At 37.0% G+C, this 16,989-nt stretch overlaps 1 protein-coding gene across 1 annotated transcript in view; it reads left to right on the forward strand.

Moving 5' to 3' along the window:
• STT3B (STT3 oligosaccharyltransferase complex catalytic subunit B) overlaps positions 1-16,989 on the forward strand; it is a 51,635-nt gene that overhangs the window by 12,364 nt on the left and 22,282 nt on the right. The window contains exons 2-4 of the mRNA XM_027733404.2: positions 11,965-12,073; positions 13,795-14,082; positions 15,762-15,827. Coding sequence (XP_027589205.1) covers positions 11,965-12,073; positions 13,795-14,082; positions 15,762-15,827 — 463 coding nt within the window. The remainder of the gene's footprint in view (positions 1-11,964; positions 12,074-13,794; positions 14,083-15,761; positions 15,828-16,989) is intronic.

Here is a 16,989-nt window from a genome sequence, read left to right on the forward strand (position 1 = left end):
CTCTGGCCTCCAATCAGGAGGCCTGGAGACACACCATCTATAACGCTGCTATTTCCTTTGAGAACACACGCAGGATCACTCTTGAGGAGAAAAGACAATGCAGAAAGAATCGTGTCTTGCAGAATATACCATCTGAGGAGTCCTTCTGCTGTGCCTTTTGCAACCAGACGTGCCTGTCTCGTATTGGCCTTGTTAGCCACCAATGTGCTTGTAACAAATGTGGATAGAGCCTTCCTAAATCTTCATTTGCAAAGCCTAGCCATGATGATGAGCTCATCTTGAGTGTTCCACCACCTTGAGTGTTCCATTTTTAAGGTCATTTCTAAGCTTGAATTGGATTTTACTGAAGTGACAAAGGAGCACAGTGAGATAGGTGAATAGCTACAATATAGTAATACAAAGCAATACTAGAAATTCCATCATGTAATGAGAAAATAAATGTGTAACTTTAATTTCATATTGTACATGGCAGGAGTTTAATATTAATTATATATATTGTCTTAAATGCTGAGCACTGTAGTCATCACAGTACAGTTAATCTTTATCATTTCTGTGTGAATACCTGAAGAGCAAATAATGTTTTGTTATTGCATTTTTGTGTTTCTTGTGCATAGTCTTTAAAGAAACTCTGGTAACCATTAGGTACAGTTCTTATCTGGTTGAATGAAATTCAGTGAAAACTTAGTTTGTTTGGGTTTTTTTTAATTTAGAGTTACTTTAAACAGTATGAAAGATATAAAATGGAAGTAGTGGATAGCTGATTTTAAATTCTGCTTGCCATACTTATTTGATAATAAGTCAGACACTGAAAGTGGATAAGAATACAAAATATCATGAGAAAAAAACTCCACAGTGTGTATTGTAGGGAAGAATGAAGGCCACTTTCTGTTTTCAGCTACTTTCCTGGTCTTTATTTATTTTATTGGTGACATCCTATTCCCAGATCAATTTTCTTCAGTGTGAGTGGATATATAGTCACTTTGCAAACAGCTGGAACTGTTTCTGCCCTCAGCTGGAGGCCAGCATCCCTTCTGTTGGACTGTATTAATAGATCATGTGGGTACTCTTAATCTGCTGCAGAGAAAAATCAGTTGAAATTGTTGAGATCATAGAATCATTAGGTTGGAAAAGACCTCTACCATTGTTGAGTCCAGCCATTAACCCAACACTGCCAAGTCCAGCACTAAAACACGTCCCGAAGTGCCACATCTACACCTCTTTTAAATACTTCAAGGGTTAGTGAGTCAACCACTTCCCTGAGCAGCCTGTTCCAATGTTTAATAACCCTTTCAGTGAAGAAATTTTTTCATATACCTAATCTAAACCTCCCCTGGTGCAACTCAAGACCATTTCCTCTTGTCCTATCACTTCTTACCTGGGAGAAGAGGCCGACCCCCCACCTCACTACAACCTTTTTTGCCAGGTAGTCATAGAGAGCGTTAAGGTTCCCCATGAGCTTCCTTTTCTCCAGGCTAAACAACCTTCAGCTCCTTCAGCTGCTCCTTATCAGACTTGTGCTCCAGACCCTTCACCAGCTCTGTTGCCCTTCTCTGATCATGCTCCAGCACTTCAATGTCTTTCTTGCAGTGAAGGGCCCAAAACGACACAGGATTCAAGGTGTGACCTCACCAGTGCCATGTACAGGGGGACAATCACTGCCCTAGTCCTGCTGGCCACACTATTCCTCATACAAACCAGGATGCCATTGACCTTCTTGGCCACCCAGGCACACTGCTGGCTCATGTTCAGCTGGCTGTTAATCAGCACCCTCAAGTCCTTTTCCACCAGGCAGCTTTCCAGCCACTCTTCCCCAAGCCTATAGCACTGCATGGGGCTGCTGTGATCCAAGTGCAGGACCTGTCACTTCACCTTGTTGAACACCATACAATTGGCCTCGACTCATTGGTCCAACCTGTCCACATCCCTCTCTAGAGTCTTCCTACCCTCCAGCAGTTCAACACTCCGACCCAACTTGATGTCATCTGCAAACTGGCTGAGTGTGCACTCAATTCCCTCATCCAGATCATCGATAAAGATATTAAACTGGACTGGCCCCAACACTGATTCCTAAGGAACACCACTTTGGCTGGCTACCAACTGGCTGTAACTCCATTCACCACCGCTCTGTGGGCTTGGCCATCCAACTAGTTTTTTACCCAACAAAAGAGTGCACCTGTCCAGACTGTGAGTAGCCAGTTTCTCCAGGAGAATGCTGTGGGAAACAGTGTCAAAGGCTTTATTAGAGTCCAGGTAGACAACATTCACAGCCTTTCCCTCATCCACTAAGCAAGTCACCCTGTCACAGAAGATCAGGTTGGGCAAGTGGGACCTGCCCTTTATAAACCCACCCTGACTGGGCCTGATCCCCTGATTGTCCTGTATTTGCTGCATGGTTTTACTCTAGATGATCTGCTCCATAACCTTCCCTGGCACCAAGGTCAGCTGACAGGCCTGTAGTTCCCTGGATCCTCCTTCTGACCTTTCTCATAGATGGGCATTACATTTGCTAACTTCCAGTCAACCGGGATCTCCCTATTTAGCCAGGACTGCTGGGTAATGATTGAAAGCGGCTTGGTGAGCACCTCTGCCAGCTTCCTCAGTACCCCTGGGTAGATCCCATGCAGCCTCATAGACTTGTGTGTGTTTCTAAGTGGTGTAGTAGGTTGCTGACTTGGTTCCCCTTGGATTATGGTGACTTCTTTCTGCTCCCCATCTCAGTCTTCCGGCTCAGGGGGCTGGAACAACAGCTGGTGTTACTATTAAGGACTGAGGCAAAGAAGGCATTAGGCACCTCATCCTTTGTCAGTGCTTCCTCCCGGATGCAATAAAGGATGGAGGTTCTCCTTAACCCTCCCTTTATTGCTGATGTATTTATAGAAGCATTTTTGTTGTCTTTTACGGCATCTCTAGAGTGGTTTGCTTTTTAGCCACGATTCAAGCTGATGTGTCTGATTTGCACACAGAAGTGGATTAGGAGTGCTCTGCACTCCTTTTACCTAGCAAAGGTTAGTTGAAGGATAACTCCCATAGTTAAAGTTGCGAGTGTGTAATTCAGTACAAGGCATCCTAGAGTTGGGAATACTTTTTTTTTCCCCTTACCAATGCACTTTGAGCTGTATTTGTGCCTTTTTCTTTTCAACTTTATTTGATAATAATTTGATAATAATAAGGGCATAACTAGATCTATCTCTAGGTCCCTGCAAACCCTGGTTGTATTGTTTGGTTTGTTCTTCAGGTAGCTCTATCTATATATGTACATACCCACAGGTAAAAATTGCCTGATCCCTGCAACATTCCTGGTGAATGCAATATTTGTGTCTGTTTGTGCCAAGTTACTGAAGGGTTAAGCAGAATTTGGACAGACATATTTAATTTAGATAAAATTAGGTCTTTAACCTGTCTGATGTTAATCACTGGGCAGAAATTGTTCAAGTTAGACTGTCTGTTCTACTCTGATGATGCTTTGTATTATCCACTCTGAAACGTTAATTTTTATTTTCTCAGCAGTCATTGTAGTAAAAAGTCAGTAAGTCAGTATTGCAACAGATGGAGCTCAACAGGTGCTCTATGAGAGATCCAGCTTCTTGGACTAAACATGATCTACACACAGAAAGAATAATTGAAAGGAAGCATAGTCAGAAAATTCAGGCAACAGAGACCTGCAGGAGGAAGAATAGCAGGTGCATTCAGAAATGTACTAAAGGGGTGAAACGATACCTTATTTTAACTTATTTAACTTGCTAAACTGACTTGGATGTGCAATCACAACACTGTAGATACTTTTAATTTCTGTGAGCTTAAAAAAACCTACATTACCATAATTTATACAGAGTGGTTTGATATCTGATGTCTTATTCTGGCTGGACTTACTTTGTCATGCTACACAGGCTTTGTCTACTAACAGGCTCTTGGTTATTCAGGAGTGTACAAAATAATTTCTTCTGCAGTGCTGTAAGTATTTAGATGTTCTGCCTGAAATAAGATTGTCACTGCTTAAATATCATCTGTGATGCTGGGGATCTGGAGCCTTTTAAAGAGTCCGGTTTACTTTTTACTATGTCTTGTATTTTACAGGGTAGAAGCGGTCTGGCAGGCCACCTTGCATGCAGGTCCATTTCTTAAATTTCACATAATGGGAAGTGGTTGCGAAGTTGGTTCAACTGCATTTTGATGTAGGTAGTACTTCCTCAGTTGCCACTGCATTGTAGCATATAGATGAACTTATTTATGTAATAGAGATGAAGACTGTGCCACATACTCCCAAACAGTTAAAATATAATTAAAGTACCTGTAATGAATAATAAATTTCCTTTATTTTACTCTGTGTTTTGGGCTGTTACAAGAATTAGTATTCTCTTCCACGCACGTATTAGATCTTGCTACAGGATAGCAGGTAGTATGTTTGAGATCAGTTTAATAAGAGTTGTTTAGATGTTACATGTTGCTTTTCTATTCTAGAAGACCATGAAAAAAGTGGCTTGGGAGCTAGCCATCCTCTGTTCCCAGTCACGTCTTGTGAAGCAGTCATTTCACTTCATTGATTTCTACTGTCAGATTTTTACAGAAAAGATATTTTGCATCTTAAAAGATAGTGTTCGGCTAATTGCCTTTTTAATTCCTTCCTGCCAACTAGATCCTCATGTACCAGCCTTTAACTTAGAAGATCTTGAAGTTAAACTGCCTCCATCATGTTAAAAACAAGTCTAGCACAAATCTATTTGATCTGGAAGAAATACCCGACTTGAACATTTTCTTTAATTCGATGCAAAACCTTCAGAGTTGCAAGATTCAAGGCAAATTGCCACAGAGTAGCCCAGTAGCACTTAGAAAGAAACAGACTGTGGGGCCTTTTGAGTTTGTGGTAGTTTATACTGTACTGAGCAGAGACTTGATGCCTCTTGAGAAGCTGATGCTGTCAAAAGATAAAGACCTAATATTGCCATCCATATTGATGCTGGTTGTAGCGTAGTATCTATTGTAAAGTGTATGTCTGGCAGAAAAGAAAATGAGCATTCAGTTTTCCCCTGTAGCAATTGCAGACGGTTCTGTTTGCATCTTATCTTTGAAATCCCTTGGGAACTTTGACTGTTCTAAGAGAAATGTCATCATCGCTTTCTTTTTAGGTCTAAAATGTTGTTAAATGTTATGAATGGCAAAATTCACTGGTGAAATATGCCTTTTAATATTGATAAAACTAACTATTTTCATAATAATTTGCCTTGAGACATCAAATAGTTCAAAAGCAAGACAAAAAAAGTAATGAAAAATAGCAGTAGGCATCAGAAGAAGTATCTGAAATTGCAAACAGATATACACCCACTACAGTGATGATGGGAAGCATATCGTGGCTTCAGATGGTGGTATATTGTGTGAAAAATATAAGTTGTGGTCGTGGAATGCTTTAAAAAGCTTGCAATTCTTTAGTAAAAATATGGGAGATGCCCTGGGTTCTCTGAAGAAGTTAGTGACTGCATGCTCCCTGTAGAATTTCATATCATTAAGCCACTGGCAGCATGCAGTTCCTGATTTTAGCATTTGCTAAGCGTGACATCTTATTGCAGGCAGTGAAAATACCATGCAAGTAGTGGCAATAGGAATGCTGTAATCCTTCTTAAACACATTGGGGACATTCTGATATTCTTAATGGTAATTCTTAATGGTTCTTCTATAACCGTTCTTCAGGATTTCCATTGAGCATAGTCAAATGTTGGACCTGAAAAAATAGTTGCCCTGCTGATTTTTTTTCTGCATCTAGCTTTTTTTTCTGCCTTGGCGTTTTACCCATCAGGGATCATTCTAATAGTATTGCAGAAAATACTTGATATTAGTTGAGGCTTATCTCAGAATGCAAAGAGTCATTACATATCCAAATATTCATATAAACAATCAAAAATTCCATATTTAACCCCCTAAGAACATCATAATTAGGACAATATTAAACTCCACATCTGCCAAAGCTTTTATTTTTTCTTTCTGATGGACTTTACTTAATAGTTGTCTTTCAATCAACTTTAGTTAGAACTGTACAAACATGTTCTATGTCCCTTGTGAAAGACGGGGTAGAGTTCTTGTGCTCATGACTCCTGGATGTTTGTTGTCCAGTGAGGTGCAGAAGTTGACTGTGCAAAGTGATAACAGCTTCCACATAAAACAATGGTAGGTGTGTGCCTAGAGAGATTCCAGAAAAAAGATTCATGGACACATAAGGAATTAAATTATATATAAATGTGCTAATTAGGGATGAAATTCATGCAGTATATGTTTGTATTATATTTAGAACCTAATAAAACCATTCCACTGACATGAGGTTAAGTCAAAAAGAAAGGAGATTATTCTGAAATAGAATTGCCTGGTTGCTCTTCCATTTTGCAGATTTATGTCAGTTTTGGCTCAGATAAACAGAGGACCACCCTCCATCTCATGGGTTCTTACACAGGTAGATCTCAGTGTATATTTTCTTCATTCTTACTGTGAGATCTAACACCTTGGATTTGGGTTGAGGGCACTAGGAAAAGCTCTTTACCTGTCATGAGTTCTTTTGCCTGTAGGTATTGCTGCTCCAAAATTCTGATCTCGATTAGTTGAAAATGGCTTAAATGTCCATACATACTTATCAAGGTTATAAACACAACACAAGTAAGGATTTTCCTGATGAGAAATACTGCTGTAGTGCATTGAATTCATTGTGTGATTTGTGGGGTAATATACTTCCATTTTAAAAACCAGAACTCGTTGTGGTAATTGCTTATTCGTAGATACAGAATTCAGAATAAGACTTGCAGGATGTTGTACTCGTAGTATAATATGTAGGCAAGCAGGTGTTTTAAAATTTATTATGGAAAACTGTATATAAGTTTCTTCGTTTCAGTGGAAGCTAGTGAAGTTTCTCATTAGATTTTCCATAGTGTTGCACTGAATAAATTCTTCCTTTGGATGCAAAGAATATGTCGGATATGGAATCAATCCACAACTATCCTTTTCAAGAATCTAGACTTGCCATTTCTAATTAGATGCTGTATGGCAGAATTGATTCTGTAATCTACATTTGCATTAAAAACTGACTCCTAGAATTGCTCAGATAGCTTATAATGTTCACGGTTTGTATCGTGTCATTTTACTGAGTTTGCAGATGTGAAAATTTTGTGCATCTGCAGATGAAGACTTTTAGAGCACAGAAGCCTTTATAATTGCAGGCTTAGAAATTTTTCAACAGTTTCTGCCTGTAAGGAGATTACATGTTCTCAGATGGCTATAAAATGCTGGATAAAAAGTCTAGATGATGGGACAATAATAGCATGAAATTGATTGGGGTTTAAACAGTCACCATTCCCACAAGAAGCAACACACTGATCTTGTGCTGTGTTGGAACAGAGGGGTCGAATGAATTCCATTGCTGTCAGTATAATTTGCCTTAGGTGTTGTTAAGGTCTGAATGGAGTAACTGCATTGCTCTACTTGTGCTCTTATTTTCTATATTTTATTATTTTCTCAGTAGGCTAAATTTTATTTTAATGTTTTATCTTAAATAGTACTTTGTCAAGGAAATACTTGGAATGTCAAAACCAAAGATGTCTCTTTATAAATATAGCTTTAATTGTTGTTGTGAAGTGCTGGAGAATTCCATAGCTCCTGGATAGAGAGTGATTGCTGTGACTGGCATTAAGTAATCATCTTACAATATTACCTTGTGTCATCAAAAAAGCAGTTCATAGGATGGAATAAAAATCAAACCTAAGCATGAACAGATAGGTAAGATTATGTATTAAGAGTACATAATATATAAGTGAAAACTTTACAGGCTTTACGTTGTAAGTTGCCTAGTTAAGCTTTCTAAATTAATGTTGCTACTAAAAAAAAAAGTTATGGCTCTGTTGAGTTACTTTGTTGTTGCTGCATATACTCTCTTCTCTAGTAAAATATACTTATAAAAATGAGAACCGTATCTTTATTAACTTATCTCCATTTGTCTACTGAACTGACTATAATGTAGGTATTTCCAGTAGTGCTGCAGAATTAATGATACCATGCATAGAGTGCTTTTGTGATCACTAGAGCATCCCCCCAAAGGTTCAAACTACAATACCAGCCTAATTTGGTAGCTGGGACTTAAAATTCTGAAATGTACAAAGACTTAGGACTGTTTGATTATTCGTCTAAAGCTTAGCTTGGAGGAGGAGACAGTTCAAACTCCAGACCTGACAGAAAGAGGCAAGGAGAGCAGCAGAGCATCACTCTTCCTCCTAGAACATCAGCTAAAATAAGAAACATCAATGCTTACTGGCCTTAGTCTGGCCCTTAGTTGAATATTGGCAAGTGTATCTTCTTCACAACATGGATTGAGAACTTGAGTATTTGTCTCAGTCTTTCTTGTTAAGTATTTAATTAGGCATGTGCTTCACATATTTTTGTTCTTTATTCTCAGATCTATCTCAAATTGACTTGCCTCAAAGGGATGAGGGAGGATAAAAAGGGAATCTTGGGAGATCAGTAAACTGTTCCCATACCTCAAGATCAGATGTGTGTGAGGGTTGAGGGTGGGAGAAAAGGGATCCTATTCTTCACTCTGGTTCTGTCACATAGTACTGCATACTGTTTAGTCAGTGTAACCAGCAGTGTACTCCAGTGTCTCCTTGGATAAGGTGTAGCAGGCCAGAAAGGGGACTAGATAAAAACCCTAAATATCACCTGTTCTTGCTGCTGCTGGTGGTGGAAGAACTAGGGCAGACAGTAACACCCAAGCCTGAAGTGCAACCCCTACCCAGCACTGGTTGTTCTTGCCTCTGTTCTGATTCTTCCTCAGTTGCAGCCCCTAAATGTCCCAGATGCGGGCATAGGCAAAGGTGGCAGTTTTTCTAATATTTTCCAGGGCTGTTTTGCACTCCTGTGAAACCTATAGATAGTTACAGGTACTGTGACAGCACTGCTGTAGAAATACAGTACCTCTGTGCTGCGTTTCAAGCACAGTTTGAAAAGTACCAAGGTAGTAAGAAGGTTATGTGACTGTGGTTTGTGATGTGATGCCATTTGTTAGCAGCTATCTCCATTCTGGCTAAAAAGGAAACAGTTTCACAAGGTTCAAGTTTGTCCCTAACAAAGAGCACTATAAAGTGGGTAAGTGATATCAGAGCATAATACTGGCATCATCATATGGTTGCCAGACCACACTGTTGTCTGATGCACTGCCCATTGCTGCCACTTTTTCAGTGCCCAAAGCTGGCTTTAATATTCAGCATCACTCATTAATCTTCTTCTGATGTGCCTATATGTTTTATATTGACGTTTTAACTAAATTTTGGTTGCAGGTTACCTAGTGGGAGGTGAAGCAGGCATTTTTTTTTTTAAGTCAAAATGAGGTGCTGAATTATACTTCTAAGTAATTTTTTAGCATTTTGTGTCCAGAAGGTTATTTCTTGTTGTCACTTACAGGTCTTCTCACAGTGAAAAATTAATGTACCTGTAATATTACCAATAATTTGTGCTGTAAAGACATGCCCAGCTGTCTCTGCATGCTTTCATTTGTGGCAAAAGAATCAATTGTTTTTTGAAAGAAGGGTTAATAGATTTGTATCTGTCTAAAAGTACCTTAGGAAAGAAGATTAAATTCTTACCTTCGAAGTGGTAGAATTAAAGACCTGTTATGTTGCATTTCAATTCTGAATTATTCTTATTAAAGACTTAATAGGATGCTGCCAAAGCACAGAACAGTTGTTCACATCCTTCTGAAGTCAGTTATGAAGCTTTACTGGTTCAAAACATGAGGAGAAAGCCAAGAACACATACTGGCAATTTCATTTGTTTAACTAATCTTTTAATGCTCTAAAAGTAAACATTAGTCATACTTTTGTAGCCTCTGAGTTTGAGTCATGATCTAAAAATTTGAAAGTAATCCATGTTAGTAAACATCTTTCATGTTTCCTTTTTAAAGTTCTAGGATAACAATATTGGCTGGGTTTTCAGTGTGTTTTATGTCTGGATCGTGTGCATCCTCTGCAATGTGAAATTCCCGATTTGTTTCATGCTGTACTGCAGGCACTTGGCACTAACCAAATTAACAATAGACCTCACTATACTAAGATAAGAGGCTAATTTCACAGGTACAGCATTTCATAAATCACACTATAGTTGACAGTTCAGAAATGGAGAATTAATTAATATTTAGAAATCTAATCAAATGGGAATAGTTGTAGGCTTATTAGAAACCAATGTCACATTGCTGTTTGAATCAAAGATTTCTAGGTCAGAATGACTGATGGTCATGTGAATTTTCTTATATAAACATGACTAATAACTCTCCAAATTCTACAGTTTTATCAGGTAATGTATCCTATATAATTGCTTAGTTAACATGTAAGAGAGTGCTCCTGAAAATACTTCACTCTATTTTTTATTTATTTATTTTTAATGTCACTTGACCGCTGCTGTGATAGTTCAGTCAGTTGAAATATGCAAATTTGCTGACATCTGAACTTGAATTTCAGTTCTTTTTGTTCTGTCACTGTGTAGATAAATAAAGCTGCTCATGACCTCAGTGTGGTTTTACTTCAGATATTAGACTTGTACTGATTAAACAGTTAGGAACTTGGTGGGTTTTGCAGTCTTGAATGACAGTAGCTTGATTCTGTTGAATTAATTCAAGGTAAACCTGTAATATTTTTGGAATCCTAAATATGCAAGAGAATTTGCTGTAGTTTTAAAATCTGTGTTAGAAGTGATGCTTGTTACTGATATAAGTGGATACTTTCATAAAATAGACAAAATCAAAAACACACCTAAGCTTTTCTAGTTGTGAATACTAGCAGTGTCTGTGGAAGTCTTTCATGGTGGTTTGCTCATCTAACCTGTTGTGGTATTCCCTTTAGTCACCTGAACTTCTACTTAAGTAATGAATATAATCTTTAATACTTTTTTAACTGATAGATTTCACATTGTTAACTGAATTCCAATTAGAGTATCTATTAGAAGGGTTGACTTTGTGGCTGTTGATTGTTTCAGACCTTGTGTTCACCCAGGCGTTTCTAAGCCTAAACTTTCTTTGGAAAACTTCCCATTATCAATACTTGTAGCCTTTTTAGTTTGGCTTTTGAATGAATGATCACAAAGGAGTTGCTGTTTTGGGGTAACACGCGTTGTAGTTCTTTTCACAGCCTAGTACCTCATTTCAAGAATTAATAGACTTCTTAATAGTTGAGAAGGTTTTTATCAGAGGTTTGGGATATTTTGTGCCAGGAAAGTGAAAGATTAGTGCCTTAATGGCAGTCCATTGATGCTTTTTAATGGTTTGTAGACTGAACTGAAGGTATGCATGGGAGAGCTTTTGTTCTACAAGATATTTCCTGCAGCAGAGAGTGTACAAACTTTGAAGGTGAAACTTCATCTACAGAGATTCTATATTGTATACATTCTTACTTGATTGAAGGGAAGGGAATTGAAAGAAGGGAATATGTGAAGGCCATTAGTTTGATAGTGTGAATAAACAGACTGGTTCCCATTGCCTATTACATTAGTCACCTCTCAATTTTCCATGAGGTAGAGAAGCAGCAAATGTATTCCACAGCTGTCCTGTCTCAGAGTGGGAGTCTTGCGTTGATTCTTCCATGATCTTAATTCTGTTTAAGTGATATTCTGGATGTGAGAGACTATATTTGAAAACTAGTAGCTTAAAAAAGGAATACCAAAAATGGCCAGAGTGTTTTTCAGAGTGATAGAAAACCTTTTAATATTTACATACAAAAAAACTCCACCAAAGACCATAACATATAATCTGTGTAAATACACTGGCTGTAGAAATGAGAAAAATATAGTCATTAGTAACTGAGAACTTAATAATTTACTTTAGAATGCTATGGATTTAGAGAGGACCATTGTACTTCCGTACTAAATGAGATGCTGAAGTTCTTGATTTTTATTTTAACAGGTTTTGGATTTTTATCTTACCCCCTCATCTTTTCTTCTGTTTCTTTCTAGGTTTAACTATAGATCAACACATCATCTTGCATCTCATGGGTTTTATGAATTTTTAAATTGGTTTGATGAAAGAGCATGGTATCCACTAGGAAGAATAGTAGGTGGAACTGTAAGTATCATAATAATAACTTAAAGGTGACTTTGCAGTAAGTTTTTTGAACTTTCAATGCAAATTCGACTTCAGTAAAAGGCAACTCTTAATAAAATATGCCTTTAATTGTCAAATTGCTGCAGAGGGAATATCAAGATATTTTTAATTTTTAGGTGCAGAAACTGAGAGTAAGTCAACATGCTTTAGTCTTTATCCAACACCATACTGTGAACAAGAAATACAGAACTTCTTACGTATGAACTTCTTATGGTAATAAAAAAAGGTCTCACTCCTGTAATACCTGTACATGAAATCAAAAAAGGAAAAACAATTTTTTTTTTTTAATTTTTTCTTGTCAAAACTGTTAACTAAATCTCTTAAGGTACAAGTTTTAATCCAGTGATATATGTTGAGTAGACTTCTTGTATGTATGGAAAAAAGTTAGGATTTCAGTGGGAAAAGACCTTGTGAAATTAAATCAGTGTGGCACCTGTATGAAGCATCAGGAATAGTTAAGATTGGCGTCGATGCAATTTTCAAGACAGGAAAGATGTACAAAACAATATTATCAAATCAGAATACAAATGTTGTTCATTGGAATACCTTTAATAACACTTAAGTTACTAACACAGCCACAGCCAGTTTCTTAATGTGTGAAAGTTGATTAAAGCTTTTTAATTATAGTGCATAACATTTAAAGGCATTAACGAAGGTTTTTTTGCAACAGATCACCATTTGTTTTACTGTCTTGGAGATACCAAAGTAAAGAAGATAAAGAGTCTTGAGACTCTTTATGTAACATAAATGCGTGTTACATACTTCCATACCTATCTTACATGAAGTAAAACCCCTTAGGAAAGGGAATTGAAATATATGCAGGGGAACATTCTGTCATTTGTTAATTTAGTTTCATACAATGCCCTTCTTCGTTTTTGAAAGAAACTAAGGCAGGTGAAGTTCATATTAACTTTTCTAGTATGTATTGATTTTTCTAATGTTGATAAATGTGGGAGGGTAGAATTCCTATTAAGAATATTTTAAAGTTCTCCAATATTTTGTGATGGGTTCAATAGATTTCATACCTTCCCTGGAGGGCATCTTAATTCAATTTTACAGGACTTTATTTTAATCTATCATATTCAAAGATCTCTACTGATGTCTTGCAAATATATGACACTCAAGTGACTGACCATCAACTTTTCAAATTTAAAAAAATTAGATTTTGTTGATGCACGTTTTCATTCCCCATTAGTACCAAGAAGTAAAAGAATGTCATGATATATTTTGAAGGAAAATGGATAGGGCTGGGAAATTTTGGGTTTCTTCTTGTTGTCTTAGGCTTTTGGGGTTTTTTTTCATTAAAACTGTTAGCTGGCTTGAAATTCTGTTGCTAACTTTAGCTTCTGCTTCCATACCTTAATGGCAAATTCTTCTCATTATATGTTAAATGTCAAACAAGGTAGGATATTACCTGTATGCTGCTTATTCATTTATGAAATAGATTATATGTTATTGTTAGCATTTGGATAAAATTTAAAGAACTTCTTGTATTCAGTGATGTTGTCAAAACTTGATTAAAGTAGTATTAATATAATTCTATTAGCTTATGCTAATGTTCACTGCTTATATCAGCTTAAGAAATTACCATTTCATTGCAAATTATATGTAAACAAACCTACCATGCTAGTTTTCTGCAATAACCTAATGTTTTGGTTTGTTCTGGTTTTTTCTCCTTGTAGGTATACCCAGGACTGATGGTGACAGCAGGCCTTATACATTGGATTTTAAATATGCTTAACGTGACAGTCCATATAAGAGATGTATGTGTGTTTCTAGCACCAGTCTTTAGCGGCCTTACAGCTATTTCTACTTTCCTGCTCACCAGAGAACTGTGGAACCAGGGAGCAGGGCTTTTAGCTGCCTGTTTTATCGCCATAGTTCCAGGTTACATATCTCGATCAGTAGCAGGATCATTTGACAATGAAGGCATAGCTATTTTTGCACTGCAGTTCACATACTATTTATGGGTAAGTAATTGCTGAGTCTTTTGCTTTGGAAAGGTTTTTTGGTTCCTCCTCCAACCCAGTGACTTGATTTTTCTTAGAATCCATTGAATTCTTATTTTCCTCCCTCTCATCCCTCTTCCCCTTGGCTCTTGATCAGGCAAGTACTGAGAAGTCACATGATCTGAACCACTCCATAATCATTCTCTTTAGTTCACTATGTAGAAGTACTGTTCCGCTGAAGTATGTGTGTCCTATAGTAATAATAAAAATGATGATGAGTCTATAAATTTAAAACAAACAGAGGGGTTGTTTTTCAGTTTATAGGTATTAGCATTATGTGTGCATCTAACTTTTAGCCTCCTTACATACCTAGTGAAAAGGAGTAGACTGAATATGGAGTGCTTTGAATTGTCTTCTGGAGAAGCTTTTGACTGTATGGACTGTCTGGGCTTTGATATAAGTATCCAAATTATTTAATCAAAGCTGTCTAGAGCAAGATATTAATGTTAACTTGAGTGCTTAAAAAAATGGTCTTATGTCTTTTAATTAGTCTGCTTGCTAAAGCTGCTTGTCAGTCACTCCTTAATCTGTATGTAGAATTTCATCTGTAATGTAGTTTTGCATGAAGGAGTTTAGGCAAGCTGTATCTTTTCTGGACCATTGAATCTAGTTTGGAAATAACACAAAAGCAGAACTATATTGTTAATTCATCATAGACACTGTAGTGCACTGTCCCTTGTGTGTTCCTGGAATGCATATACTTCTCATTTTGAGTGTCTGCACATAAGTATGTGCATGTGGTCATTACACCTTTTCTCATAATTTCGTATTTACAGATATTTTTAGCTTTAGAATATTTCAAACTTGGGATGTAGTTGGTAGGAATATGATAGAGGGGAATTGAGTTTTGTCATGACTGAGTGACTGGTGTTACCCTAAATGCAGTTTTTTTAAGTCTGGTCTTAGAATAAGCTGCAGCCGTAAAGGTGTACTGTGTTTGATAACAATATAGAATCAACTTACATTGTTATTTTAGAGTAACTGAGACACAATAGCAGTTCTCTGTTCTTAGGAAATCCATATTTAACTGAACTGCTTATGCAGTAATATTTGCATGACCGTCCGTAGAATTATGTGTGAATCAAATATATTTTATTGAAAACTTTCTAGCTTTATTTAATGTCTGTTCTTCATTCCTGTTTTCCCACACCACAGTCACCACCATCAATTTTAGAGAAATTCATGCTCCTGGGCTGTTTATGGATCCATCTAAACCTTTGGTAGTATCTGGATGCTCTCATTAACACTGAGTTTTTCAAAATTACAGAATAGCTCTTATGTCTGTAGTTGCAGAGTTGGGTCGGATGCCAGCCAAAGTAATGCATGGATAGTCAACACTCAGAATTCTAAAGTGGTCTAATGTCTCAGAGAAAGTAGTACAGGTGTTGCTACTACTGTTCTACATCGGGCCATGATGCAGAGAGTTGGGTCATATGCTGCCTCTGCTTTTGCTAGAGATATAAGCTCCTTTTGTGTGTGAAAGCATTGCAGTAGTGGTACGATTCTATGGACATCAGTTCAGAGACATACAAATATAGCTTGATGTGGGCTAAAGAATTTCTCTTAACAATTGAGTTGGAATGAAATTTTGGAATACTGTCCTGTCTTTGTGATTCATAAATACTTGGTTATTCTTCCAGGTGAAGTCTGTGAAAACTGGGTCAGTCTTTTGGACAATCTGCTGCTGTCTATCCTACTTTTACATGGTAAGGCTTTTATATATATAATAGCTGAACTATTTGAGTAGGGATTACATAATCCATATGTTAATAAAGAACCGAAGGATATTTTAATCTTTATTGAAGCCATAATATGAAGTTGTTGCTTCATATTTCCATTAAAACCTTAAATATATGACTAAAAGATATAATAAATAAATTGAAATTGAAAGTATTTAATAAACACCAAAAAGTTTTTTTTTAAAGTACTGAAGTTTAATAATTTATGAATTATTCCTATGCTATGAGTGGGTAGTCTGATTCAGTCAGATTTTCATTTGGGTACTTTGGGAATTTTAATATTCCTGTGTCTGTCTGTCATTATTATGAAAATGAAATAATAATCAGAATATTTAGAATGTAAGGACAAAGTTACATTTTTATAATTTTGAAAACTATTTCTTTGGGTATAATTATGCCATAGAGCTTACCACCAGGGTTGATGAATGATTTCAATGTCATAATAAATGATCATAAATACTCTTTTCATTCTTGATCTGTGAAGATGGAGGCTATTGCACAGATGTTCCTAAGGGCTAACAGAGGGGAAAAACAGTAGTAAAACTGAGGAGATGAAACTAATAGAAAAATGGAGAGAATTGGTTTTCACCCTCCTCCCATCTTCTGAAGCCTTAGACTTGAAGAATTTTCCTGTATGAATCAGTCAAAGGTCCTTTTTCCCCTTTTTCTGTGTGGCTGTATGAAAATAAATTATCCTCGAAATAGGCAGTGGTGGGACTGCCAGGCTAATTGCTTGGTGACAGTTAAGACTGAGGTCTCAAATGCTGCTTTTCTACCGTCAGGTAACTAGATTTGCAAGAAAAAGGAACTTACGGACTGTTTTATGTGCCTTAAAGTAGAAGGTTAATTCAAAGGTTGTCTGCATGCTGCCTAGTTTTCCTCTAGTTTTACTGTGCATTTGGTTTCCTGGGAGACTTTTGCTGTTAATATAGGAAATAATAACCCCGTGTTTGTCACCAAAGAGGATAGGATAGCTATTTCTTGTTAAGAGTACATTTATTTCATTCCCTATTTATCCTCATTTTGACCAAGTCATTAAATAAACAGCCACTTCTTTATGAACAGCATTGCTGTTTATATAGCATTACAGTGAAGAGAGTCTGCAGGTTTGGTACATGCTCTAGTGCAG

This window comes from Pipra filicauda, unplaced genomic scaffold (assembly GCF_003945595.2).
Source record: "Pipra filicauda isolate LSUMZ 115617 unplaced genomic scaffold, ASM394559v2 scaffold91_size2508729_pilon, whole genome shotgun sequence".
Lineage (NCBI taxonomy): Eukaryota > Metazoa > Chordata > Aves > Passeriformes > Pipridae > Pipra > Pipra filicauda.